The sequence below is a fragment of the Petaurus breviceps genome, unplaced genomic scaffold (genome assembly GCF_028583685.1).
Source record: "Petaurus breviceps papuanus isolate PSGF00001 unplaced genomic scaffold, PetGlider_PUasm1.0 490, whole genome shotgun sequence".
Lineage (NCBI taxonomy): Eukaryota > Metazoa > Chordata > Mammalia > Diprotodontia > Petauridae > Petaurus > Petaurus breviceps.
In genome coordinates, this window is record NW_027186352.1 from 22,670,665 (window position 1) to 22,698,167 (window position 27,503).

At 42.7% G+C, this 27,503-nt stretch overlaps 1 protein-coding gene across 9 annotated transcripts in view; it reads right to left on the bottom strand.

Annotated features, from left to right (window-relative positions):
- The window catches only part of ANK3 (ankyrin 3), a 741,327-nt gene that overhangs the window by 112,300 nt on the left and 601,524 nt on the right, over positions 1-27,503 (bottom strand). For 8 of the 9 annotated variants that reach the window (XM_069101834.1, XM_069101837.1, XM_069101836.1 and 5 more), the window contains 3 exons: positions 25,342-25,437; positions 13,957-14,029; positions 13,715-13,777 (listed from right to left, as the gene is read on the bottom strand). In XM_069101834.1, the coding sequence (XP_068957935.1) occupies positions 13,715-13,777; positions 13,957-14,029; positions 25,342-25,437 (232 nt within the window). The remainder of the gene's footprint in view (positions 1-13,714; positions 13,778-13,956; positions 14,030-25,341; positions 25,438-27,503) is intronic. The other variant, XM_069101841.1, reaches the window with a different exon arrangement.

Below are 27,503 nucleotides of genomic sequence, written 5' to 3' on the forward strand. Positions count from 1 at the left end.
CCTACATTCTGGAAAGGTAGATTGAAGAGATGATAGAAAGCACATGCAACACATGTATAATTCAGGCAGCGAATTTCTGAGGCAATAATATACTACAGAGAGGAGCAAGGCTTAGGGCTATCTCCTGGGAAAGTTAAGTGGCTACTTGCAAAATTCTTCATGCTTCTGCGTGCCTTTAGGAATTGTGGGTCACCATGATCATAGGACAGTTGGGCTTGGAGCCCAGCTTAGTGAGGGAGCTTAGCAATCCAAATCCTTCATTTTCCAGATGGGGAAACTGAGCACAGGGTGGCTTGCCCAAAGTCACCCAGTTGGTAAGCCAGGATTCAAAAGCCTGACTTCAAGTGAAATGTTCTTTCTGCTTTCTCGACCTAGATCAGACACCACCAGGAGGTGGGGATGGGGGTAAAGAGTAAGGAGGGGAAGAAGCAGGATAGGAAGCCATGCCAGAACTACGCATTCTTGACTCTTTCCTTTGAATCAGGTCACATTGGAGGATCTTCCAGAAGCATCATTAGGATGTTTAAAGACTTGCTACTGACTAAGGAACATGTGGCAAGTGGTGACTTTGGTCTCACAAAGGCTGTAACAAAGAAGCCCTCCCAGGCATCTTCCCAGAAAGATTCCCTTCTTCCTTCCACTCAAGAGGCTTGAAAAGACAGGAAGGCAAGAGGTCACAGAGCTAGAAGAAAACAGTGTGGTCATTTCCAGTGAGAAGGGCCTAGAATCTGCAGTGACTTTTCTTGGAGGGGCTGGCCCAGGAATGAATGTTGTCAAGAGACATTGATGGACTCTAGACATAGAATTCAGGCTCCTTGATGGCCCCTCAGGCTGCTCATTTGATCTGGAGCTAGAAGGGATATCCCAGGTCATTAGGTTCAGTCCTGCCACTTTAGAGATGGGGGCAGGGACTGCTTTTCATTCTGTCTCTGAATCCCCCTCAAATAGCACAGCACCTAACACACAGTAGGTGCTTAACGAATAAACTGTGGGACTGGAGTGGACCTGCTATTTTCCAAACAGCCAAGTGCATATTAAATGCTAGCTTTGGCCGAGTAGCAGTAACATGAATCATGCATGCCCAGTGCCCAACCCTCAGTAATCACTTAATGATGTTTGTGGATGGATGGGTGGGTGGGTGGGTGGTTAGATGCCTCAGTGGGGCAACAACACAGCCTCATAAGTGAATTAGAAACATTTCTGCCGGCCATTTTGGGAAGAATCAAAGCAGGAATGTTTGTGGTGTCCCCTCCCTCTTCTTCTCTGCCCTCCGCTCTGGTCCTGAGGCAGACTGAGCAGGTTTGGATATCCTATCTTCTGGGGCACCTTGTCATCATCCTCACGACTGGCATTTCAAGTGCTTTAGCTGTGCAAGGTGCTTGGTTCACAACAAATTCATGAGGTAGAGAGCGCAAGTATGGTGATCTCCAGAACTGAGCTCTTCATACAGTGATTTAGCACTAAAGCTACAATCCAACCCAGGCCTTTGGATTTGGACTTTTACTGCCACCCCCTGAAATTTGATTCAATTCAACAAGCATTTACTGAGGACCTCCTCTGTGCCAGGCAGTGCATGAGGGAGGAGGGGATATCAAAATGCCCTGCTCTCCTTACGCTTACATTCTAGGGGGCTAAGACAACATATATACAACCAAAATCAATTCAACATACATACAACATAATTTCTGGGGATGGAGAGAGCACAGATCTAATGTAAAGGCAGTTTGTGAACAACAGAACAGGGATTCTATGGAACACAATGGGAGGAGAGGGAAGAGTGATTTAGGGACTTTGGAGGAATGGGGATGATGCCATGGACGGGGATGAGGGAACAAGAGGGTAATGGTCAGGCAAGGGTAACCCAGCACTCAGCATCACAGGCATAGTTTTTGGTGCTAAATAGATATCGAAATGACAATGCTTGATGGTCACAAAGACTCGTGGGTGCATTTGACTTCTGCCACATCTACAGGCAACAATCCCTCCATGCCTTAGAAGTTCCACTTCATGAGTTTTTGTGACCTTAAACATTCATCATTTGGTAGCCCACCACTGGGAACTAGCAAGGCTTGTCCTTGAACAGTGTGCCCAAGGCTCCATGTCAGGGTCATATTCATAGCCTGTCCTGCCAGAGCTTGTACTTCATTGGTTTTCAGAACTCAGGGTTGCCTCTAGAAGCCTTGGAGGCTCTTGGCTTTAACCTTTGATTTTCCTAATAAAAATAATGCTACATTTAGAGATCATAGGATAGAAGAGAATTCTGGGGTAGTTCTGACTGTCTTGTGTAAAGATGAGGCAAGGGAAACCCAAAGAGGGGAAGTGACTGGCCCTAGGCTGTTGCTGTTGAGTTGTTTCAGTTGTGTTTGATTCTGTGACCCCATCTGGGGTTTTCTTGGCAAAGATACTGGAGTGGTTTGCCATTTCCTTTTCCAGCTCAATTTACAGATGAGGAAACTGAGGCAAATAGGATTAAGCGACTTGCCTACGGTCACAAAGTCTGAGGCTGAATTTGAACCCAGGTTCTCTTGACTCCAGGGCCTGCACTTGTCATCTAGCTGCCCTACAGCAGGAATAAGTGGAACTTGAACTCAGGTCTTCTAACTCTAAGTTCTAAGCCCATACTATACTATATTATAGGGATAGTCAGGCTTGCTTCCCCTCCCCTTTCCCCAAGCAATAAATAGATACAGATAGATAGATGCATTGATATAGACAGACATAGAAAGATGAGTCTGTACTATCTGTGTGGATATCTGCAGGAGTCATGGGTGAGAGTGGTATACAGAGAAAACACCGGACTTGGCATCAGTGAAGACCTTGGATTCCAGTCCCATCTTTAACACTTACTAGGCATCAATCAATCAGCAAACCTTTATTAGGCACCTACTGTATGCTCGGCATTGTCCTAGGTGGATTGTCAGGGGCAATGCCAGACGCTAAGATAAAATGAACAGTCCCTCCCCTTGAGGAGCTTAAAATCTTTCTGGGGAGACAATTATTCCACTTATAAGCACGCACAAAATATGTTCAAAACAAAAGAAAGCAAAACCAATGGATGTTTGAGCTCATCCATTTGGAACTTCCCTCCAATGATTCCAACCACAGCCTGGCCCCCTGGTGCATGTTCATACCCATCCCAAAGACCTAGTCTAGTGCCTCTCTGGGGCCTGTGTTCTCAAAGGCGATGCCAGTAAAGCATTCTTTCTGATGGGTTCTACCACACAGGAAAGGCTTTGAAAGTGGTGCCAACACCAGCCGGAGACCACTTTCCAAGGACCAGCCTTGCCGAGAACCTGTAGTCTGGCCAAAAGACTGGCCACTTGGTGATGAACTCCTTTGGGTTATGGAAACCCATGTAATACAGAAAAATAAATAGAAAATAAAGAGTGATTTTGGTGGAGCTGAGAATAGTTAAGACACTGTTAACCAGGGGGTGGAGGGATGTGATCAAAGACAAATTCACTTCACCTTTTGGAGCCTCAGTCTGCTCATCTGTGATACAGAGACAATGCCACCTCTCAGGGTCAAAATCAGATCATGAAGATCAAGTGTTTTGGAAACATGAGAATGCTTCATCAGCCGTCAGAAGCATTAATGTAACAGCAAGAGGCAGCATGGCAGAGAACTGGCCTTGGGAGTGGAGACCTGGCCAAACAGCCCTACTACGTCATTCCATCTCTTAGTACCCCAGGAAGGTCTCTGAGAAGATGGAGCCTGGAGGGCAGGGGCCAGGCAGCTGGCTCCAAGGACACCATCGCAGGCCCAGGACAAAATGTAAGAGAGTGCATCACCTTGAGTGCACCTGGGGGGCTGGGTCAGTGCATCCAGGAGGCATTTAGTCTGTGTCAGCACAGCACAGAAGGGCGTGGTGGCCTTGTGGAACATCCGGGTACGTTCTCTGTCCGGAGCAGTCTACACACCCTCCTGAGCGTTACAGGACTGTCCCTTCCACCCCAGCTTGTCCTGCTTCCCTCCTGTCTTAGAGGCGTCTAAATGGGCAGTCACTTGGACTGGGAGAGTTTGGGAAGTCGTGGTCCTCTTGGTCTGGTCAGTGGGACCCTAAACTTCTGCTCTACCAGCCCTCTCCACCACACACATGCATACCTACCACACACACACACATATCCACACACCATCCACACCACATACATACACATGCACACATGTACTACACACATATACACACCACACACATACACATACATACACCACACAATGTACACATACACACAACACATACACCGCATTATATATGTGTGTGTATATATACATATATACCCCACACATACCCCAAACACACACATATCCACACACCATCCACACCACACACATACACACATGCACACATGTACTACACAATACACACATACTACACACATATATCCACACACCATACACATATACACATACAACACACACACCGCATTATATATGTGTGTATATACATATATATACCCCCCCCACACCCACACACCCACACACACACCAGCACTTCTTTCCTCCCCAGATTAATTCCACTAAAGTCTTTAGTCAGAACAGCAAATCTGTTCTATTCTTTGCTCTTAAGCCCTGCCCTGCAAGCCCAAGCCCTGTGACCAGCAAGGCTGCTGGCTTTTAAAAAACTCTGTAGCAATTTATTGCCACAAAATCCAGGCTAGATAGAGTTTCTAAAGTCAGCAAACATGACTCAGGTTTGGAACTCGTCCAGGCCTAGGGAAGAATAAAAGCGTCCCCGATCTCTTCCTAGTTGGGTACATAAACAAACCTAAACCCCAAAAGGGAGCCATCGGGAGTCTTTCCTGGGCCAACTGAATCTGGATAAAATGCAGCATACTTGGGAGAGACAATGGCTTGCCAATAGACTTTAATTCTCGCGGGGAAAGCTCCCCTGGGCATTGGCCAGAGAGTTTCCATTTTATTGACCCTGTCATGGGAGCAGCCTTCCCTACCCCGTTCCCCATCCCGTCAATCGCCTCCTATTTCCTTTGATATGTTTATTTCTGTACATGCTGCCTCCATCGGCAGAAGATGAGCACCTGAGGGCACTGAACGGCTTGTTTTTGTCTCCGAATCCGTGTTGACAGACGTTTACTATGCACCTCCTTTGTGCTGGTCTCTGTGCCAGCCAGGTGTGGACCTCGTATTCCCATGCATTATGAGTGATCACCTGCTGGGAAACCTCTGAATCCACAGAATTTCTGGCTTCTATAGACATAATAAACACTCACAGATTGATTGGTTGATTTACTGAAATGAGCCCAAGTAAAGAGAAGGAAGCCAGCTACTTAAAACTTTCACATGACTCACAATCTAGGCCAGTTGGGATTTATTTTAAAATGAAGGCCAGACAATAAGTTAATCACCACCCCTAGATTGGTCCTATACTGTCAATAACTCAGAGCTCAGGGACTGACGGGCAACTTTCTGGTTGGAAGGGGCGCCAAGGCCATCGGGTCCCCCCGGACCAGGCCTCCTAGGAGCCTTTAAAAAAAAAAAAATATATATATATATATATATATATATATATATGTGTATGTCATAGATGCTGACTCAGCAGAATGTTTTTAAATGCATAAAATACGTAGGATTACAACAAAGGAAACAAAAAACTAGTGAAAATAAATATGTACTTTTTTCCATCCACGTTCATAGCCTCCTCGAAATCTAAGGGGTCCATGATGCCAGTTTAAGGACCCCAATCTATATATTCCCTCTTCGGTGCAGCATGATATATCAAAGAATATTTTTCTTAGAGTCAGGAGGGAGCTTGGGTTTGAATGCCAGGTTAACCACTTATTACTGTATAACTCAATGGGAGAGGCATTCCCCACATGTGGTAAGGCCCTCCAGGTATTTGTAGATAATATTAAACTGACTCTATCAAGCCCCAGAACATTACAGGAATTCCTCAGTAAAGACATAACTGCACAAAAGAGATTGGCCAAATAAGCTATTCGAGGAAAACCAAGTGGATGACAGTGCCTGTTCTGTAGACTAAGACATGCACTTGGATGCCTAATTAATTTATCAGTTCCTCTGTCTTCCAGGGGCACTGCAGGTACATAAGTAATTGGTCCCCAAATTGAATAAGATCCAGAAGAATGGACTGGATTGCACCTGGGAAGTTATACTGTATATTTAATGATCTCAAACTACTTACTGACATAATGCACCATTATTTCAACAGAAATGTGCTCCCAGTGATGCCCTATAGCTGTGAATCTTGGAAGAAGAATTGCAGAAGAATCAGCATTGCTAGTGACACGAAGGGACCTGAAGAAATACATGGTGGGGATGTGTAGACTGAAGCAAATTCCGGGAATGACTTCTATGCAAGAAATGGGGTTAAAATATATAATGTATGTATGTAAAATCAGTAAAGACGTTCTGGTCATGTAATGAGAGCAAGGGTTGGGTATAGAGAGTCAACTCAAAATCTACCCAAGTGCTCATAGAATAAATATTGCATATCTATCTATCTATACATACACACACACATACATACATATGTAAAGATCTAGTACAGTGTTTCAGGTACATTGGATTGATCTTACACAGAAGATTTATGAGAGAAGATAGGCAATAATCACGTAGAACAAGAAAGCATGGGTCTGTTGGGATCTGTGCTAATAGAGAGAAAATTCATATTCTTGAGTCCACAGATCCACTGAAGAAAATCTGTACAGAGAAATACCATCCTATTCTGTTTGTTTAGAAAGTGTGTAGCACCACTAATATAGTAAGCATTTATTGAGTGCCTACTATGTACAAGGCTGTTCAGGGCTGGAGATATAATGATAGAAGACAACACTGGCTGGTTAACAAGGACGGTGTCTTGCTCATCAATGGTTTAATGTGCTCATAAAGCACGCCTACCTTTGGTCTCTCTAATCAGGAAATGCTAGTTGGCAAGGATGTGGTCTTTTGATTTATTTTGGATCCCGTTCACTACCTAACATATATATCTGAAATATCTTCACTTGCTAATATCTCCCACTTTGGTGGCTTTGGACAATATCATGGAGGTTGGGGGTCGGGATGATGTCACCTGATAGCTGAGCAGATGACTACTATCCATTTCTGGTAATTCGTTAGTATAGTACCTTCCCCCATAGTAAGCACTTAGTAAATATTTTATTCATCCATTCATTCAGGCACAAATATTACCACTGAAGGCATCCAGAAAGCATTGCTGACAATGATGAAGTCTTGGGCAAGAAACCTGAAGACCTTAAGGGCACAAGTGTTTTTTTTTCATTATTGATGCTGATTGAAAGCTTCAAGAGAGAAAGGAAGGTTTGACAAATGAAGAGCTGATTAAGAAGATGGTGTTTGGGAATGGGATTTGAATATCTGGACCCTGGTTTAAAAGATAGGACTGCTGGATATCTGGTCAGGAATAGAGTACCTGACAAGAGCTGCTGAGAATGTATTTGCCTAGTGTCATAGAACTCTGATCAAAAGAGTTTTCCGCTGAAAAGGAAGGAGACTAGGGAAAGCTGCCTACATGTGTCCCACAAGCTGGATACCACAGAGAGTGGCTATGATTCTGGCAGAGCAGCACCAGATACCCCCAAACTCACAAAAGACAAAACTGAAGGAAGGAGAGCTAATCCCACAGGCTCAGAAATCTTTACCTATATGCATCAAGTATGGCTTAAAAATCACGGTCAATTAGAGATCTTTGTCAACATCATTCCAATTCAATAGGATGAGATGTCTGACTGCCATGTGTAATAAGAATGTAAATTTTAAAGATCTTCCCTGCCCCTAGGCTAAAGTGCACCAGAAGCCTGGGGAGGGAGGCTTGTTTTTCAGTAGATACTTTTTGATTGGCCAGTGGGTCAATAAGGTTGTTACATTCTCTGAGCCAGGAGAAGGCTATATAAGCCCTGATGTGTAGCTTTGTTTTGGGACTCACTTTGAGAAGTGTTCTGTGATTTGATCTGAATTCTGGGAAGCCGTTGTTGAGAGTCCCCCGGCTTTGAAAAACCCAGAATGTGGAAACCCAGATGTTGACTGGGTATGGATGTAATGGTTAGACAGTTTGGAAATCTGTCTACTTGATGTTTCTGTCTTGATAATTATGCCTGTATACTTTGAGGTTCAGGGTGCTGACCTTTTCTCCTGAACAAGGTAAACGATATATGTCTGACTGATTAAAGTAAGCTTGTTAACCCATTTTGAGCTGCTTTCCTTTAACAAAGCAGATCCAAGAACCTGTGGTAGCTGCAAACCCTGAGGACGCTTGGGGTGCTTGCTGCTACACCATGTTGGACATGCTGTATCATTCTTCAGAACAATTTTCTTTACAAGTCACATTGTGGGTGTATCTTTGCCTGAGTTGGGCAGTGTACATTGGTGAGAAGGGTGGGGTAGGAGGTAAGGGGGTGCGAGTCCAGTGTGTATGTCCCATTTGTGACTAAGAAATGAGAGTTCTCCATACAACTATAGACTGAACCGGTTGGGGGACATGAAGGCCGCTTCTTGCAGTTGGTGATGATATTTCCCACACTGAACATGTGATGTTATTTCTCAAACTTTCATGTAAAGCACACATCATTTTCTTGAAATGAGGACTGTCCTGGAAAACCTGTGAGGTTTGGTCCCAAGGAGAAACAGAAGGCTTCCTGTCCAAAAATAACTCCCTCACACATTTCAGGGACTGGGAATTGATTTAGGTTAACAAACTCCACTTTCAGAAGACAAATGGAAGGGATGGGGGAAGGGGGAGAGGGATTATCATTTGCACCTCAGCAATAAGTTGCCATAATCAGATCTACATATGGTGAAATCAGCCACAGCTAACGGGAAATTAATTAGAGTAGGCAGAGGGAAAGTGGAGAACTGTACCAAAATACGTCATATTTCTTTTTTGTGTGTTCCCTATGCCAATTTCTTTCTGTCTTTATTATTGGCCCTCACAGATATTGCTGGAAACTATGTCGACTCTTAGACCTGTTCCACTTTTTCCTTTTTCACCAATCCTCTAGTGGTGATGACCTTCCAAATCCCAATGTTGCCATCACAGTTTTATAATCATCAATTACTGTGTGCTCTAGGCATAATAAATATGTCGGTCCTAGTGTCCAACACCAAGGACCCCAAAGTGGGGAGATAGCATGGAATGAATAGAAACAAGTCTGGATTTGGAGTCAGTCAGAGGACCTGTGTTCTCTAATGACAGAAAGTGGAGCTACTCAGTTTTTATTGTGCTGCTGTCTTCTTGACAAAAGGGAAGGGTATTTGCTGGAAAGTACAAAACAAAAATGGCAAAGAGGGACATGATACTAAGAGAAGTGGGGGCTTAACAGAACAACCTCACTAGATTTAAGTCACTGGCTCAGATGAACTACATCCTTGGACGTCGAAAGAACCGGAGAATGTGATTGCTGAACCACTGTTGAGTGACCTTTGAAAAATTAGGGATACCTGAACAGAGAAAGACAAATGTGGTTGTGATTTTCAGTAAAGGGAAGGGGATGGTGTCTATAAACTATGGGCCAGTGAGCTTGAATTTGATTCCTAGCAAAATTAAGGAATGTTATTAAAGGGATGGTTGATGAAAATCTAGAAAAGGAAGCAATGATCACAAGGAGCCAAGATGTCTACATCAAGAATAGGTCATGCTAAACTAACCTGATTTTGTTTTTTGAGGGGGTTATGGGACAGGCAAATCAGGGGAATGTTGAAGATAAAGTTTACCTAGATTTTTTTTAGCAAAGTATGACTAAGTCTCCCATGGTATTCTTCCGGAAAAGATAGGAGGAATATAGTCTAGATCAGAGGTAGAGAACCTGTGGCCTCAAGGCCACACATGACCCTCTAGGTCCTTGAGTGTTGCCCTTTGACTGAATTCGAACTTCACAGAATAAATCAACTTAATAAAAGGATTTATTCTGTAAAACTTAGACTCAGTCAAAATGTCACACTTGAGCAGGTTCCCCACCCCTAAGCTAGATGACAGAATAGTTAGGTGAACTGGTCCCGGTTGAATGGTAGAAATAAAAGCGTATTTCTTAATAGTTCCTTGAAAGGAGATGTCTTTGCCCTCAAGTATCTCAACCTTGAGCTATGTCTTTAGGCAAAATGTGGATGATTGCTTATTAGGTGTATTGTAGAAGAATTCTTGTTCAGATAAAGATTGAATTAAGATGACCAATGAATTTCCTTCTGACTCTGAGATAAAGCATCTCTCCTCCTATTGAAGTCACCAAAGTTTTTCACAAGGTAAAGAATTATGTCTAACACTGATACCATTTTGTATCTACTATAGTTGACTTGATACGTTTCTCATTATGCCTCATTTATCATTATTGAGACCTAGTGCTAAAGTCCAATCAGAACTTTGCTAATCTGAAGTAACATTTTCTTAATAAATTAACCAAAAAAATCTTTTTTAAACTTATATGAGTTTGAATTTCCTTATCTGGACAATGAAGGAAATGAACTATTATGTCCCTCCCAGTTCTAAAGTTCTGTACCTTTCTGCCTGGAATGTGATGTTATTTGTTGACTCATGGATTTATTTCCTTTATATGTCTCATTGTTTTACAGTGAGACTATAATGACCAAACGTGACCCTGAATAAGAAATATGAGAATGTTCTGCCTTACCTTCTGTCAAGAAGCTGGAAACTAAGATTGTGGAATACTGAACTTACTATTTGACTCAGTTGATGTGCTGATTGGATTGCTGAACTGCTTTTTCTGGTTTTATAAAAAATGTCTTTATTATAAAGGATAATGGTTCTCTGGGTTGGTGAGGGAGAGAGAGGTATTGGGAGATGAAGGAGATGCAAAAGCAAGAAACCACAATAATATTTTTAAAAGGAAAGATTAAAATCATATTTTCCCCAAATTAGTCACCAGATTGTTTTTTAAAATTAATATTTATCTCTTTACTATTTTTATTGTCTAGAGTTTCTTCCCCTTTATAAAATACTTTAAAATGGTTATTTTCCCCAGCAACTTGGGATGCCTCTTATTGGTAGTAATAATAACAGCTGACATTTATGCATCATTTTAAAATTTGTACACATGCCAGTAGTCTAATCCCTCACCAGTTCTGGTGAATGTTCTCTCAGTATGTTCATGGCTTCTTGGAAATCAATACTTGCAACAATCCCATACGGGGCTGCTAGGGTGCTCACTTCAACTTTGGTAAGGGCCCACCAGTGACTTGAGTTTTCTGGGAGGTTGCAACATCCAACTCATTAGAATCACCACAGGCACATGATTTGGGCAAAGTCCTCAAAGGGGGCCCCTATGCCAAATGAATGAGAAAACAAAAGCTACCATGAGAGTCACAGGCTCCTTTGGCACTTAAATATTCAGAATGATTTGTTTGGGAGTTTGGATCATTTGAGAATCCCTGATTCCTGGAATCTAGAATCAGAAGGAGTTTGATTCTGGCTGTTCAAGGATTTCTCTATGAAACAACTACTATAGGTTACAGGCTAGGATGGGATACACGAAAGATGGATTGTAATATGCTGACCAGCTGGCTTCAAACTCACCATTTACAAGCAGAGTGAAAGACAACTATTTCCAGCTCAGAAGTCAAATGAATTATATCTTCAATGAGTAGAGTAAGTATAGGAGAAGAAACACCAGCCCTGGAGTCAGAGGTGAGTTCAAAATTCACCATGGACACTTGCTACCTGTGTGACCTCAGGTAAGTCACTGAATTTCCCTTGGCCTCAGTTTTCTTGTCCATAAAATGAGAGAGCTGACCAGATACCACTGGATATTCCTTTCGGCTCTTAGGAGCTTAGAACCCTAAATAGAGTAGGGGGAAGTACATTTGTTGTAGAGATCTGACTCTGCCACGTACTGGTAGGAGGAGTGACTCCTGGCAAGTCACATAGTGTTCATGACTCTCAGTTTCCTTATCTGGAAAATGGAGCTAACCATACTTGTACTAATTCACAAAGTTGTGGTATCTAAGGCAATAAAGTATTTTATAACCACTAAGCACAACGTTCTTGGAAAATCCTTTGACTAGGAAATTGAGAATATCCCTTCTGAGTACAATCATTTGTAAATGGCAGGTTTAGAGGTTGTTACTATGTCCATTCAAACAGAGCATCTTATCATTGTGGAAGCTTCAATATATTGCTTCAAGCAGTAGTAAATTTCTAGGTCTTTGATATCATGTTATATTTCAAAATATCTCGAGAGAAGAGCCATCGCCGATGCACCTGTTATGCACATGTACCTCACACTCGGACCCACGGTTTTCTTCATATGTCTTTAACACATGGAGACAAAAATATGCTTTGTTGCTGACAATACTCAGGTAAGTAAAATTCTAGGGGAGCTGGATAAGGTTTTAAAATATAACACGATGGCACAAAGTCTTATTCTTAAAAACCAAAAGGATAAGAATTTTATCCATTTGGGGGCAGAATAGGAAGGACTAGGTGGTAGAAATTTTGGAAGGACAAAACACATAAGCCTTTTAGCATTACTTAGGATAGCCTTCAGACAGGAACCATATTCTCCCCAGGGCCCAAGCAACTCTCTGAAGCATTTAGGAATGAGGCATGGACTCTCCCAGGCATCCGGAGTACCATGGCAATGCATTTAGAGAATGCGTTGACTTGGGCGCCATGAAAGATGGAGCCCACTGACATGGGAGAGGATACACGCTTTCATTTCCTCTTCAAAAAAAAAAACATATTAAAGGAGGAACCAAACACGGATCCATTGAGGATTAGATAAAGACATTCAAATGACAAGAAACACGAGGACTGATCCAAAAGTAAATACCGTACAGAGAGAAAAAATCTCAACAAAGGGGGGCGGAGACAAGATAGACTAGAGCTGTTGAGAGGTGTGAAGTTACCAGGTTAAAAGAAGACACGTTATACATTTTTCCATGATCAATATGGTTTAGCATTTTAGTTCAATGCCAGCCTATGCTTGTTATTTTAATGTTTGTCGTCAGCAATGAGATACATAAGCTTTGGGGTTTACCTTTAAAAATGTGCTTCAGTAATTTCTTCCCCCTTTATTACCTTGTCATACGCTTGGTCTCTAATTCAGGTTAAAAGACAACAGCTCCTCTTAAATGTAATACATTAGCAAACCAATTATTTATTTGTTGATCACTTGTGCAAAATTATTATTTTAAAAGCTGCATTTCATGATTTAAAATTTTTTTTCAATAATGATTGCAAAACATACTTTCAAGGGGCATTTTTTTTCAGGTTAAGATGTCACAATTAGTTCAAATCAGATGTTCCAGAGCTCTCTTTACTGCTTTGGAATAAGAAACAGAATGAGAAACAGAAACCCCTTGCCCCTTCAGTACTTATCCCCTGTCCCCAGCTATTGGTTTATTTTTTCTCCTATGAAAATAGGTATTTTCCCCTTTGTTTGATTTTTAAATGGAAAGAAAACATTAATGTTCTGCTTTGAAGAAGCAGCTGAAAGAATCCCCCCAGGAAACAATGGCAGCATTCTCTTTAGAGATGACAAAAAAGTTTTGGGGACATTTGATTTAAAGGTTGCAGGGGAGAGGGGAGAAGCAGGGGAAGGAAGGTTGTTAGCATTGTCAAATGCATTCTAGTCATGATGCATAAATTAATGCTACCAAGAGCATTAGAAAAAGTTAGTTAGAGAGGGTGTTAAAATTTAAAGACAAGAAAGAAAAGGGAAAAAAAAGTGGGTGTTTAAATCCCACCAGGATAAAAAAATCGCACAAATACCTTCTTCAACATCTGATATATACTCGCCATCACTGAGCATTTCAGGGGTATTGGCTTTATGAACTGCATGATTTAAGTAAACAAGATAAGAATCTGAAATATGGCCACTTTGGATAGGTCAGCAAACACATTTCAATGTTATCACAAGTCTTTTTTTTTTCTTTTGCAAAGAAGTTAATCCAACAAACAGAGTGTTGTAAGTAAAGCTTTTGTAAAGGATTAGATTGGCTTTTCTTCCATACCTTCATCATCCGACATATCGAGAACTTCATTCATCGTTTCTGGAACATTCATTTTGTGCTTCTCTGTGACGGTCTATCAGAGGGGGGAAAAAACAATAGTCACCTCCATGGTAGCCACCCCAGACATCTCCATGAGGATACCCATTGCTGTGTAAGTGTGTCAGATACTGGCTAAAGACCCAAGGTTGTTCTTTTATGGATTGGCAAGGTGGCAGTGATGATGAGGTGTGCTTTTGGCCATAGAGCTATAGTGAGAGTTAGAAATGTGCTTGACTTTAGTAAATTAGATGGAATCAAAAGTTCTCCTTTCAGGTACAGGCCAATGGTCTTCTGGGCTTGGGGTACAGAATTTGAATGGAAAGGAAAAAGGAAAGAGTTTGCTTACTGGGCAAGTTCAAAGACTCTAGAGTGTCATTCGAAAACAGAAGTTTTTAACTTGGGGTCTGTGAGCTTGTTTTTAAATATACATATTAATATATATATACACACACTCATACACACATGCATATATTCACATATATAAAGATAATTGAACATATGTATTTATGCATATATACACACATATAAAGAGAACTGTATTTCAATATAATTATTTTCCTTTGTGATCCTATGTATTTGGAAACATTCTGAAGAGTCCATAGCTTCACCAGATTGCTAAAGGGGTCCATGACTCAAAAGGTAAAGAAGGCCTCTTCTAAAAGAAAGACAGTTAAAGAGATAGAATTTTTCTTATACTATGTCATGCCAAGGGACCATGCCCTGGCTTCTAGCAGACCAAATAGCTAGTCTTTATTTAAGTATATTAAGGGTGTAGGTATGCACCACGGAGGCAAAAGAACCTTTGGTTTCATTTCCTCCTGCCTTCATGTTTAATTCACTAGAATTAACCAAATACTGTACATTCAAACAATGGGTCAACAAGGATTTATTAAGTCCTCCTTATGTGCCAAGAACTGTCCTAGGTGCTAGAAATGCACATTGAAAAACTGAACAGTCCGTACCCTCAGAGGGCTTACATTCTACCAGGGAGGAGTGAATTGAGAGTTCTACTTTGACTCAGAAACACCTAGGTTCAAATCCTGCCTCTGATACTTTCCATCTATGTGAACATGATCAGGTCTCACTTTCCCTAGCTATAAAACAAAGACAATAATACCTATGCTACTTCTCTCCACAGGGTTGGCATGAGGCCCAAATGAGATAATTTAGAAAAAAAATGCTATATGAAGGTCAGGTTTTAACATCTATGTAGATTTCAATTCAATTCAACAAACTGCTTTGTGTAAAGCTTTGTGTCATGGGCGCCATAAAGCTGGAATCTCTGTCCTCACCCATCAGCCAATAAGTATTTATTAAGCTCCTGCTGTGTGCCAGTCACTCAGAGAACTGATAGGCTGGACAAAAGGAGGCATCTACACAAATTATTACAACATTTAGAGTATGAAGAATGCCTAGCAGAGATGTGACAGAGGGTGAGAGACCATCTCTGCACCAGAGGCATCCTCTGGGTCACACTGATCTTTCCACCTACAGCTGAGGTAATGAATGCATTTTTCCAGATTAGTGACCCCTCTGAAATCGAGTTCACAGGAAATGCCATATGGGGATTAGACCACTTAGTAAGTGCTGGTAACTCTCCCCTTGGTACTAATTTTCTAATATGAAAGCTGGTGAGTCATGCCACCTCTGAAGGTCAGAAGCATCTGGGGGAAATTGCTGCCATTACCATTACTCGTGTTTTAATGGCTTAACTTTTCATTTATACAAATTGGGCTCCTTTTGAAAATACCAGGACACTGAGGAACTAAATAGCACTAGACAAGGAGCGTTCATATTAAAACAAGATGACCTGGGACTGGATGTTAAGGAGGCTGAGACAACTTCTTCATTCCCCAGCATGATGAACACGATTGTGAATAATACCATCATCGTGCTTAATTAAGGTATCATTTGATGCCTCTTCTTAGCAAGTGATTCTGGAACCATGTGTATCTTTGGCAGGTAAAGTAGACAAGGAAACACAGCATGGACTATGGACCTTTCAGTATGAAAATCGTTGATTCTCCAGTCTGATTGGTCAAATCCACATCCCTCTGACAGCTGCCGGCCAAATTTCATAATCAGAGAAAAGGAATTTTTCCTGATCTTGCTCACCGGGCTGTGCTTCCCTTTCCAATCTATCACATTTCACTAATTGGTATGTTTGTGTTTATTAATTCTCTACTGCTATTGCATATATTGCATGTGCACTTGTCTCCTCCATTAATTAGAATGTAAGCTCACTGCGAGTAGAGATTGTTTCATTCTTTGTTCTTGTATCCCCAGTCCCTAGTACCATGCTGGGCACTGAGTAGGCAATTTTTGATTGATTTTATTGACAGAAGCACCTTGAGAGCAGGACTGCCTTTTCTTTGTAACCCAGTGTCTGGTATGTAAATGCTTGTTGGTTGTTTAGGTTCCTGAAAAACTCAGAATTTGGAAAGACTTTGTCATGAGGAAGCTTTGGAAAGGACCCATTTAAAGGTCACCTTCAGCAGTAGTGAGGCAGGTGAGTTGTGTTTATCCTATGATCCCAGGGGCCCCTCAGGCTGACTCCAACCTTTGCTGGCAGCTGTGTGAGAAGCAAAAGGGAGTCAAAATACAGGGTTGACAAGAAAGCGTCCCAATGTGAAGCGAAACCCCAAGTATGACGAAGGAAGATTGAGTGCTAGTCTGCTGCCAATGGAGTGATGTGAGGAAGTCACTTCACTTTTCGGCCATCCCCTTTCGTGATCATGACTTAGCACAGCTTCTTAACAAATGCCTTTCCCCCTCACTAAGCAGTTTACTTTTATTTACTTATGTTAGTGCCTTTTGCTTTATTCACATCGTAATAACTTTCTCATAACCCCTTCTGTACAGAACCTTCCCTTGGAATAAAGGAAAACCAACTAACAACATCAGACTGAGTGACTGACGTGCAGAGTGACATTCATGGGGGAGGTGTGGAGAAGCAGCGAAAATGCCGAGATTTGCTCGGCGTCACTGAAGAGTAATGTAATCATGGAGAAACACAATTAAACTTGCAGAACAGAGAAAATTGGTGAGATTAGGGTTTGTCAGCATTCTTTCAGGCCCTGACTGCAAAGAGAACTCTTGGGTTTGGAGTCAAAGAATAACTGCTGCCATAATAACTAGGAAGGCTGAACATGTGCTGTACTCTTATGGTATTACAAAGTGCTTTCCATGTGCTCTCAAATGAATGCTTTGCTTTTCTCCATCCTTCCTTCCTTCCTTCCTTCCTTCCTTCCTTCCTTCCTTCCTTCCTTCCTTCCTTTCTCCATCTGCATACTCTCTTTGTTTTGGGTTTTTCTGACATTGATCTTGACTGGTTCTCTTCCTACCTATCTGACTGATCCTTTCCAGTCTCCACAATCTTATCTTGCATGTCCTGTCTCCTATACATCGGAGCTTCTCTCTCCTCCTCCCCCTCCTCTCTCTCTCTCTCTCTCTCTCTCTCTCTCTCTCTCTCTCTCTCTCTCTCTCTCTCTCTCTCTCTCTCTCTCTCTCTCTCTCTCTCTCTCTCTCTCTCTCTCTCTCTCTCTCTCTCCTCTGTCTCTCCCTTTCCCCCCCTTGATCTTTCATGGATTCAATCATTCAATCAATAATTCTATCACCAATTGTATTGATTTTTGTCTGGTTCACCTAAAGTTAATTCACACATGAGGCAAGACATCACCCCTGTGATGTCATTGGTCCTCTCTGAAAACAAAGGACAAACAACGAGAACATGAATTTTTGTAGCACTTGCTGTGGGATAAATGTTGATTCACAAAATCACAATCTTTTAGAGCTGGAAGGGATATGCCCAGTGCAGACCTGAAAGGAATGCTCACCACATAGGCATCCAGCCTCACTTGAAGACCTCGAGAGAGGGGCATTCACCCATTTTGTGGGCAGCCCATTCCATACTGGAACAGCTCTCATTGTTAGAAAGCTTTTCCTGACATCAAGCCTAAATATGCCCCATTACATCCCTCAACCATTGCTTCTGATCCTTCCTTATGGAGCTAAACAAAACCAGTCAAATCCACCTTTGGCACTTGCAGCCCTTTAGCTGCCTGAAGACAACTCTTGGGTTTCTCTCCTTCCCTCTGTTCCCCACCCTGAGTCTTTTCTTCTCTAGGATAATGCTCCCCAGTGCTTTCAGGCAATCCTTATATGAAATAGACTTAAGATTGGTCCCTCTCTTGCTGCTTCTCTTCAAGGCAACTCTCAGAAGCTCCTGCTTCTTTGTAGTGCTAGTCACCCAGTCAAAATGTCCTGCCCTCATTTTTGTCCCGAGCTCCAGCTCTACTCTCCAGCTGTCTGATAGACATCTCCACTTGGATGTCCACTGGGCCAGGGAATGGACTTGGGTGATTTCAGTGGCATAGAGGATTCCCGGGTGAGAATAGTTATTCTACCAATGCAGGTTGGCATTTCTTCAGTTTAGTCTTAGAGAGTTGCCTAAAACACCGAGACATTAAATGACTTGCTCAGGGTCACTACTGTGTTGGAGGCTGGGTTTGAACCTATGGTTTCCTGGCTATGAGGCTAGCTTCCTATCTAACTAACCACGCTGTCTCCCACATGTGCAAAAGGCATCTCAAAATCAGTGTCCAAAATGGAGCTCATCACCTTGGCTTCCGCTCTCCACCTCCATTTCTCATTTCCCGTTTTGTTGAAGGAACCAGTATTTTTCTTGTCACTCAAGTTTGCACACCTGGCATCATCTTTAACTTTTTATTCTGACTCACTTTCCACAGCCCACCAGTTGCTAATGTCTCGTGGAGTCTACCTTTGCAGTGTAGAATCAAATTGTCACAATAACTTTTCAACCTCATTTGCCTGGATTTTGTAGTAGCCTGCTGATTTGTCACCTACTATATGGCAGGCACTGTTAAGTGCTGGGGACACATAGGAAGGCAAAAGAGAGTCCTCAGCTCTGGTGCAATCTCCTTCAGGACATCTGTTCAGTTGCTGGTTCCTTCCTCCTCTTACCCCCAGATAACTTAAAATTTATCTGTATATACCCTGTACTTATGTATGAGTATATGATAATATATCCCCCAGCAGAATGTAAGCTTCTCATGAGCGAGGAGGGGCGTCTTTTTCTTGTTAAAGTCTGTAGCACAGTGCTGGGGTATGCATACCATAAGCACTTAAATGCTTCTAGATGCTTCATTAATGTCACCTTTGCTAGATTGGCTTGGAGGGCATCCACTGTCTTCTTTCCATTAATAGTGCTCATGTCTGTCCTGGGTTTATACCCTTTGCCCAAACAGGAGTTCTTAACCTGTCTTGTGTCATGGACCTCCTTGGCAGGCTAGTGAAGTATATGGATCCCTCCTCAGAATAATGTTTGTTGCCTACATTCATAACTGAAGAAAATGCTAAATCAGTTAAGAGATGCTTAGTAAATAAAGATGGATTTTTCCTCATCCAGGCTCACAGACCCTCTGACATCTCTCCATGGACAAAGGTCCCCTGCTCTAACCTAAAGCAAAGGCCACTGATGGCCCTTTCCATCGTATTGTATTCTAATGTCAAATTCCATCTTCTGGGATCATCATCAGTTCAACATCCTGGTCCAGAAAAAGAACTCACCCATTGTCTTGATGTCTGAGAATGAAGTGGGCCAGCTACCATGTACCCTGCACTACTTCTCATCACAGGGCCTGAGTAAGGCAGATCTTTCTCCATCCTCTATGGCTCCTGCAGCAAATCTACAGCTCCTTACAATGGTACTGGCTTCTGCACTTTCCTCCCAGACATCAAAGAAACACTGGGGAGTTTTGTGAGAGGTGAAGGCGCCTCAGGAAAAGTCATTAGGTAGAAACTGAAAGACATCCTGGTCTTTTTGGAAGAATTATGCCCTTGGGAACTGGTTCTATTTCTTGGATGATTTCATTCTCTCTGCCACATTTAAATAGGAGCCATCCAAGGTCCAGATCAGTGGATTTCAGCTCTCCATAGCTTTTGGAGAGTTAACAGTTTGGGTTATTTAAATTCCATATATCTTTCTCTAGCTCTCCTGAAAGTGCTATCTGGCATGACTTCCCCTTTCAGAGGGAAGGGACTTCAAATTAGCTTGAGGATTTTATGTCTTCCCCTGAGAGGGAGGAGATATCCTAGGATGTCATAGATCTGGGAGTGGGAGGGTTGAGAATGTATGGATAATTATTCATACTTACAATGGTGCTTTACATTTTACAAAACCTGCTGTGTACATCACTGGCCAGTAGAAGAAACGCTGAGAGTCAGAAAACCCAGGTTCAAACCCTTCCTCTAACACTACCCATGTAACCTCAGATAACTTGCTTCATTTCCCTGAGCTTCAGATTCCTCACCTGTCGAATGAGGGATTAGACTAAATAACTCGCCTCGGAGGCCTGTTTCACCTCAAGATCTGTGGACCTGTGGTCCTGTGGTCATTGGAGCCCTGACAGCCACCACCCCCCCCCGAGGTCAGTACTTCATGTCAGACTCCTCAGGCTTGAGCTGGAAGGTACCTTAGAGAACATTCTAGTCCAACCCTCTCATTTGACAGGTGAGGAACTTTATGCCCATCCAGAGGGCAAGTGACCTGCCCAAGGTCACACTCATCTTCACAGTTGAAGAAACTGAGACTGAGAAAAGTAAAGTTAGTTACTCATGACCACATGGTTAATGAGTATTAGAAATGAAAATAACTCCAAGTCATTAGCTGCCCACTAAGCTCCTGAATATCAAATGAAATCTATGAAAGGCAGTGTAGACTAGCAGAATGTCTAAGGCCAGGACTATATATGACTCTCTCCTAAAATCTCAGAATCTTAATTAAAGGTGATTGGTAGCATTTGCTTATTTTATTTTTTATTATGGCACATTGGATAGAAATTTCAACTGGGGACAGGAAGACCTAAGTTTACTTCCCACCTTAGACTCTTACTATGTGACCCTGGGCAATTCACCTTTCCTCAGTTTCCTCATCTGTAAAATGGGAAGAATAATGGAACCTTCCTCCTAGGGCTGCTGTGAAGACTAAACATTAAGATCTGGAAAGTGCCCTGTAAGCCCTCAGATGTTCTAGAAATGCTAGTCACTACTATTACATGTTTACAGATCAGAAATGTCTTTGACCCAACCCTTACCCCTTTAGCCCAGTGTCCTCTCAGCGGACCATATACATCTATTATGCCCAGTAACTGCGTCATTGTGAGTGGCCCAGGGTGCTCACGTGTTGCTGGCCTCGGCCACCTGTCCAAGAGACAATAGTTACCCTTTGGTATTTGATGACTCAGCGCTGGAGTTAGCATTTCCAGAAAGCCAGGGCTGAATTTGGAGGCTTTAGACCTTTGACCATGTCCCTTTCTGCAGGGCACTCTCTTGGCAACGAGAGATGGTTAATGAGTGTTGACATGGAGAGATCCCCTTGGATGTGAGAGTGTGAGTGTGTTTCATTCCCCTGTGAAACTTCTAGCAACAACATTGCAGAAACGTTTGTACAGAGGAGAGGGCCTTTAAAAAAAGAAGCCAGTACAACAATGGGGTGCGTGTGTGTGTGCATGTGTGTGTGTGTGCTTTCATTTCTCTCTCTCTCTCCATCTTTCTCCTCCCCCTTTCCCTCCCTCTCTTCCTCCTCCTTTCTCTCTCTCCTTTCTCCCTTCTTCCCTCCCTCCTCTCTCTTTCTTTCTGTCCTCTCTTTATCCTCTTCATTTCCCCCTCTCTTTCTCTTCTTTCTCCCTCCTCCCTTCTCTCTGTCTCTCTCTTTCTCTGTCTCCTCTCTCCCCCCTCCATCTCTCTCCCTCTCTTCCCCTTCTCCCTTCCTCCTCCCTTCTCTGTCTCTCTCCCTTTCTCTGCCTCTGTCTCTCTCTCCTCTTTCTTTCTCTCCTCCCCTCCCTCCTTCTCTCTCCTCCTCCCTCTCTCTCCCTCCCTTCTCTCTGTCTCTCTGTCTGTCTCTCCCTCTCCTTCTCCCTCTCCCTCTGTCTCCCTCTCTCCCCCTCTCTCTCCTTTCTCTCCTCTCTCCTTTCTTTTCTCTCTCTCCTTCTCTCTCCCTCCCTTCTCTCTCTCTTCTGTCTCTCCCTTTCTCTGTCTCTCTTTCTCTCCCTCCACCTCTCTCTCTCATTAAATTTTTACAAAAGGCCAACAGCCCTATTGTATATACTCTATGAGCTTTTAAAGTTCTTTCTCAATAAAGTAAAAAGAAAATGATTGATTTGCCAGTCACAAGACCATCTCTTGCCTCCAGCAAGCTTGCTTTCCAGTTAATAAAAGTTCAGGAGAAATTCACACTCAATTGACCCAATGTGACAAACCACCCCAGCTCACTTCTAGGTGCATGCCAGGAGACTGGGTTGGAAAAAGGGGAGGAACAAACATTTATTCCTACTAATGGCCAGTACTCCACTAAGACCTTTCATAAATATTGTCTCTTTTGATCCTCACAGCAACCCTAAGAGGCAAGTGCTATTATTTTCTCCATTTTATAGTTGAGAAAACCAAGGCAAACAGGGTCACAAAGCTTGTGTCTGAGGCTAGATTTGAACTCAGATATTCTGGACTCCAGACCCAGCACTCTGCGTACTATAGTATCACCAGCTGCCTCCCTTATCCCTCCTTCAGTAAGAGGGAAGTATGAAGAAAGTAGACGTAATTAGCATCTTTGCAGATTTGTGGGTTTTTTGTTTTTGTTTTTTAGTTTTTTAACCAAACCTGGGACTTCCTTGGTAGGGAACTACTGGTAACACACAGCCACCATTTATTAAGCCCTTATTATTTGTCTGGGGATGCTAAGCATTTATCAAACTCTTACTGTTTGTCTGGGGATGTTAAGCATTTATCAAACTCTTACTGTTTGTGCTGGAGATGCCAAGCATTTATTAAGCTCTTACTATTTGTGTATGCAGGGGATGTTAAACATGTATTAAACTCTTACTACTTGTCTGTGCTGGGGATGCTAAGAAAAAACCCCACCAAAACCCTGTGGTAGCCCTTCCTCAAAAGAACTCATGTTTTAATGGCAGAGATAACATGTAAATAACTATACATAAAAGACAGATATAATGCAAGGTATGGCAGCTGCATGGGCAGAGGCCTCCTGCAGAGGGTGAGTCAGGGAAGCCAGGAGATAGAGGGGGAGGGACAAGAGGACACAGTATAAGGGACAGAGTTGGGAGGAGGGGCCTGGGTGAGCAAGGTTAGTGTCTCTGGATCGAGGAGGGAAGGAAAGTGTGGGAATTCTGGGACCAGGTCATGAAAGGACTTTAAAGGTCAGATAGAGGGTTTTATATTTGATTCTGGAGGTCATAGGGAGCCAATGAAGTTTGCACTGGTGTGGCTGTCCCATCTCACAGAGCTGATTGTTAAATTTCAAATGTGAGCATTTACACCTTGGAAAATGGCAAACACCACAAGTCAGGGCTTGACTCACTACCTTCTTGATTGTCTAGACTGAAGAAAGTGATGGAGAAAATGCAAATTAACTTAAAATTATGTTGTAAATTTTTTTTTTTGGGGGGGAGAGCTTGTTGTTAAACATTTACCAGAATACCCCTGGATGTGCATGTGTTTTGGTGCAGGGGAAGGTGACATGACGAGGGATGGATGGGCAATGCCTTCTATCGATGCCAGGCTGCTCCTGCTCTGCTACTCAGAATTCCAGAGAATCGGCCACCATGCTAAGAGATTCAGGGACTCTCAGGATCAAAGAGTTGGTCTGTGTCAGAGGCAAGACCTGAACCCAGGCCTTCCTGACTCTGAGGCCAGCTATCTATTCCCTATACCATTCTGATTATCACTATCAAGTCAGAAGTATCTACCTATTGTATGTATGTATGCATGCAGGTATGTATTCAACAAGTATAACATATATATATATATATATATATATATATATATATATATATATATATATATACTCGTATATAGTTGTTCAGTCCTTGTTCAGTTCTGTGCAACTCTTTGTGGCTCCATTTGGGGTTTTCTTGGCAAAGATACAGGAGGGGTTTGCGGTTTCCTTCTCCAGCTCATTTTACAGATGGGGAAACTGAGGCAAACAGGGTTCAGTGACTTGCCCAGGGTCACCCAGCTAGGAAGTGTCTGAGTCGGGATTTAAACTCAGGTCCTACTAGGTAGTTCAAAGAATAGGGAATGAAAAGCAGCCTGTGACGACTCTCTTAGTCTCTGTGTCCGTACCTCATCTCTCTCCACTGAGTGCTGGGACAGGCCGCGTTCAATGGGCCGGGCTAGGTCCTAGTCCTGGCAGACTTTCCATTGGGATGTTCAGACCAGTGGTTATCATGAGTATTTATGCCTTTCACTGCCCTGCTCTGTGACTGCCCGACTCTGTTCCCAGGAGGTGCTTCCTATATGTTTGGTGGATTTGAATATGGCTCAGATGGATCTGAGAGGCCAGGGAGCCAGTGGGTCAGTTGGCTGTCTCAGAAGGGCATAGGCTTTCTTCTTTCGGCCCCAAAGGGCAAGGGGAGGAGCAGTGGGGAGAGGTGCCCTGAGGCAGACTTAGGTCTGATGTAAGGGGTGGCAAATCCAAATGCAACTTCTTAAGAATCTGGACTAGCCAGGACTTAGGGAAGACAGTCTAGTCCAGTGGAAAGAGCTTAGAGAAGGCAGTTTCAAACTTTGCTTCTGAAGGTCCTTTCCAGCTCTGACTCTCTCTGGCAAGTCCCTTCCTCCCCCAGGGCCTCAGTTTCCTGACCTGCAAAACAGAATGGCTTTACTAGAAGGCATCTGAAGTCCTTTTCAGTCTAAATCTACGATCATCATCACAGGGACATGGTGAGTTCTCTGTCTTACAGTCAAGAAGGAAGGACCACTTTGCGTGTAGCTTGTAGAAAGGACCTAGTGCTTAGCACTGTCAGTGCCTGGCATACAGTAGGTGCTTCATAAATGCTTAGAGAGTGATTGAGTAGGAAGAGGGGGTCTCCTAGGTCTCTACCAATCCTGAGTTTCTGTGATTTTGTGAGTGTTGCATCAGCTCTCTGATTTCAACTTTCTAGAGTTTGGATGGGGCAGCTAGATGGCTCGGTGAATAGAGAGCACCAGGTGTGGGGTCAGGAAGATTCCTCTTCCTGAGACCAAATCTGATCTCAGACACTAGCTGTGTGACCCTGGGCACATCATTTAAGTCTGATTGCCTCAGTTCCCTCATCTGTAAAGTGAGCTGGAGAAGGAAATGCCAAACCACTCCATTATCCAAGAAAACCCTGAATAGGGTCATGAAAAATCAGACACGACTGAAAGTGACTGAACAACAAAGAATTTGGACGACAGCTCAAAGCTCTATTTCTTCAGGATTTTGGAAGACGAAACAACATCAGTCAATGGGCTCTGAAAGTACCATGAGGACAACAGAAGTATACTTACGATTGTTGTCGTGGTTTCTTCTGTCACCACCTTTAAGGTGTCAACCACGGAGATGTAGCCGAGCCGCTTAGCAATGGCCAGTGCCGTGTTTCCATTCTAGCAGGGAAAAACATCAGGAAGGTGTTAGAGAAGAATCCCAACTTAATTTCACCAAAGCGAGTGAAGCTGCATAAAGAAGGCAGCAGGTCTTGGAAGAAAGGGCTTAAAGTCAGACAAGCTGGCTTCAAGTTCCAGGCTCCTCCAATTACTGGCCGTGTGCCTGTAGTTACCGCCGGACTTTAGATTCCTTATCTGTAAAAGGGGAATAATGACAATATAATTGCACTACCGTCCTCGTAGGCTCGTTGGAAGGCATGTACTCTGCAATTTACTAATAGCTGTAAACTAGCAATTGTGTTATTAGTGTTCATAGCAGAGCAGCAGCAGGGCATAGTAGATTATCAGTCTTGGAGTCAGGAAGGCGTGGGTTTGAATCTTGTCCCCCACATCCTGGCTGAGTGACTCTAACCAAGTCACTTAACTTTTTGATGTCCCCAGGTGACTCTCAAAGCCAATTCTAACTGCCTGAGGGAGTTTTCTTCTCCAGGATTTCTATCTAAAAATGAAATCACAGATCTCATCTTAAAAAAATATTAGTCAAAATGTTCCTTATAATTATTATATCACATTATTAAAATCATTAATGTAAATTGGAATAAATCCTATTTCCATAGCACTCTAAGTTTATCAAGAAGTTTTCTTTTGATTCTGTGAGGCAGATAATGCATCAGTGAATTAATTGACATATATCTATTGATATGTAATTGATATGTAATAATGATAGCTAGCATTCATATAGAGATTTCATATTTGTAAAGGATTTTTCAGGGTTTATTTATTTTATCCTAACAACAGCCCTGGGAGGTAGGGGCTACTATTATTTCCATTTTACAGATAAGGAAACCAAGGTTGAAAAAGATCATATGTCTTCTTTAGTGCCACAGAGCTAGCAAGTGTCTGAGGTGGGCTCTGGACTCCTCTCCCTGACTCCAGGTCCACTCTATCTGCTGCACCACTGAGCCACCTCTGTAATCCAAGGACTGTCATCATTTATGGAAAAAGATACTGAAGGGGTGGCTAGGTGGTGCAGTGAGTAGAGCACCAGCCCTGGCATTAGGAGGACCTGAGTTCAAATCCAGCCTCAGACACTTAACACAAAAAACTAGCCATGTGACCTTGGGCAAGTCACTTAACCCCAATTGCCCTACCTTCCCCCCTCCAAAAAGCAAAATATGTATATACATACATACATACATACATACATACATACATACATACATATATATATACTGAAATTCAGAAACATATGCAGGGTCACACCGCTAGTGAATATCAGCTAGAACTGGGTTTAAAACCCAGGTCTTCTGAACCCAAAGACCATTTTTTCTGTCCTATAAGACACTCCTTGGGATCAGAGACTGTCTTTTGTCTTTCTTTGTATCTGAGCTTTGTACAGTGATGGGCACATAGTAGGCATCTGATATATGCTTATGGACTGTGTGACCATGGTGATTGCACTATATATCCCATGAAGCAGAATTAGTATTGTCATTGTTGTAAAAAAGGCATACGGTTAATGATTCTCACTTTTTTTTAGGTCTCCTCAAGGTAGAGCTTTTCCAGTGGTGCTATTCTACAAAGGTAGATTTTTTCCCTGAAGGAATATTTGAGCAGCATTTTAGGATTTGCACCTTCATTGGGGTAGCCTATTATGGATTTATGTTTTGCATTTGCCACATTTTCAAATACTTGCTTCAGACAGGCTCTGTACTTGCTCAAAGGGTACCCAATGTGACTTGAAATCAATGGGACTGATGGGTAAAAAAATCCCTTTTTTTCTTCCAGTCCCCTCCCTTCCCAGCCCCTCCTCCCTCAGTGGTATTTGTCACAGCAGTCTACAACAGAGCTTGAAACAGACCTGGACAGCTGTACCAGGAGCCTCACAGCCTTGGCAGTCTACATGAGCCTTCCATGTGAAACAAGAACACATGTTCCCCTCCCTCACAGAGATACATCCCTGTAGCTGGCCATTCAAGTGAGTGCTTTTAGAATTCAGGGATCTCATTTCTCTATGTGTGTGTGTGTGTGTGTGTGTGTGTGTGTGTGTGTGTGTGTGTGTGTGT